General features: G+C 40.8%; 1 protein-coding gene across 1 annotated transcript; it reads right to left on the reverse strand.

Moving 5' to 3' along the window:
* Positions 1-8: 8 nt before the first annotated feature.
* Positions 9-923, reverse strand: SARC_16556 (hypothetical protein; the record flags this gene model as incomplete). Its single annotated transcript, XM_014289337.1, has 2 exons — positions 9-397; positions 920-923. Coding segments are annotated over 2 exons (393 nt in total), but the record flags the coding sequence as incomplete, so codon positions are not given.
* Between the last annotated feature and the right edge of the window lie 322 nt (positions 924-1,245).

Here is a 1,245-nt window from a genome sequence, read left to right on the forward strand (position 1 = left end):
ACTCATACCGGGGACAATTGACCTATTCCCACAGAATGCACGCCATCAAGAGCTGTTCCCACCGAGTGCATGCCATCAAGACTGGTTCGAGGCGCACTTGTAGACAGCGATTCGACCCCAACAGCCATGTTCAACGACGCCTGTTGCTGCGAGAAGGATGAGAGCTGATTGGCCTGAGCATTCCACAGTTCTTGGTTCGGGGTAATAATGGCACTGTTGTTGTTGCTGTTGTTGTCGCTGATGCTGTTGTTGTTGTTGCTGTTGTTGCTGTTGCTATTGTTGTAGTTGCTTTGGGTGCTGTTCCCCTTACTGTAGTTCCGTCGGATTGCGAACTGTTCTGTTGAGGCGCTGCCCCGAGTTACGTTGTACGCATGCTGTTTGCGCCCTCCCCTGTCTGCTGCATCATGCACATATAAAATTTGGTACACAATAGAAATGTAACGTATATATGAAATTTGATGTATAATAGGATTATAACGTATGTATGAAATTTAGTATACAATAGGACTGTCACGTGAAAAACCGCTTTGATTTTAACTCAACATAATGAGATATCTGGTAATTTATAAGATATCAATGAAAAAGGTATCAGTTTGTACAATAACATAGTAGGTTTATATCATTTGATTGTCAATGTGATGTTGTTGAACAAAATGCTAATTCTCTAGATATGTGATACAAAAACGGTGACACGGACATTTGTAACAACATTAAACCATCACCCAAGTTCTGATGTTTACATCATACTACGTGCGTCTGAAAGTCAACCTTCATAGACATGTACACATATATTTGGGTGAAGACACATATGCTAAACTAAACGCTTACGCATATAACTACGTAGACCTCGTATGAGTAGGCATGTACATGGAGAAAAGAAATAAGAATGTACCCGACCGCAAATTACTACCAAGCTTACCCATGTATATGCCAGAATATGCAAGAGAGGTTTTCAGCGACTCAAAGGGTTTGAAGAGATGCAAGCGCAAATAAGGTGGATATGAAACAGTGCACTTAGTTTAACACCATGTGTCCCCAAGGCTATGTGCGCCTTTCCCGACAATGTGAGCGCAGTTTTGCAATTAAAAATTAAAGTGCAAATTTAAGTTATGTCGTTGAAATAAGTGTATATATATGTATATATATATATATATATGTGTGTGTGTGTGTGTGTGTGTGTGTCGTTGTGTGTGTGTGTGCGTGTGTGGTGTGTGTGTGTGTGTGTNTGTGTGTGTGTGTGTGTGT

Source organism: Sphaeroforma arctica (genome assembly GCF_001186125.1).
Source record: "Sphaeroforma arctica JP610 unplaced genomic scaffold supercont1.8372, whole genome shotgun sequence".
In the NCBI taxonomy this organism is placed as follows: domain Eukaryota; class Ichthyosporea; order Ichthyophonida; genus Sphaeroforma; species Sphaeroforma arctica.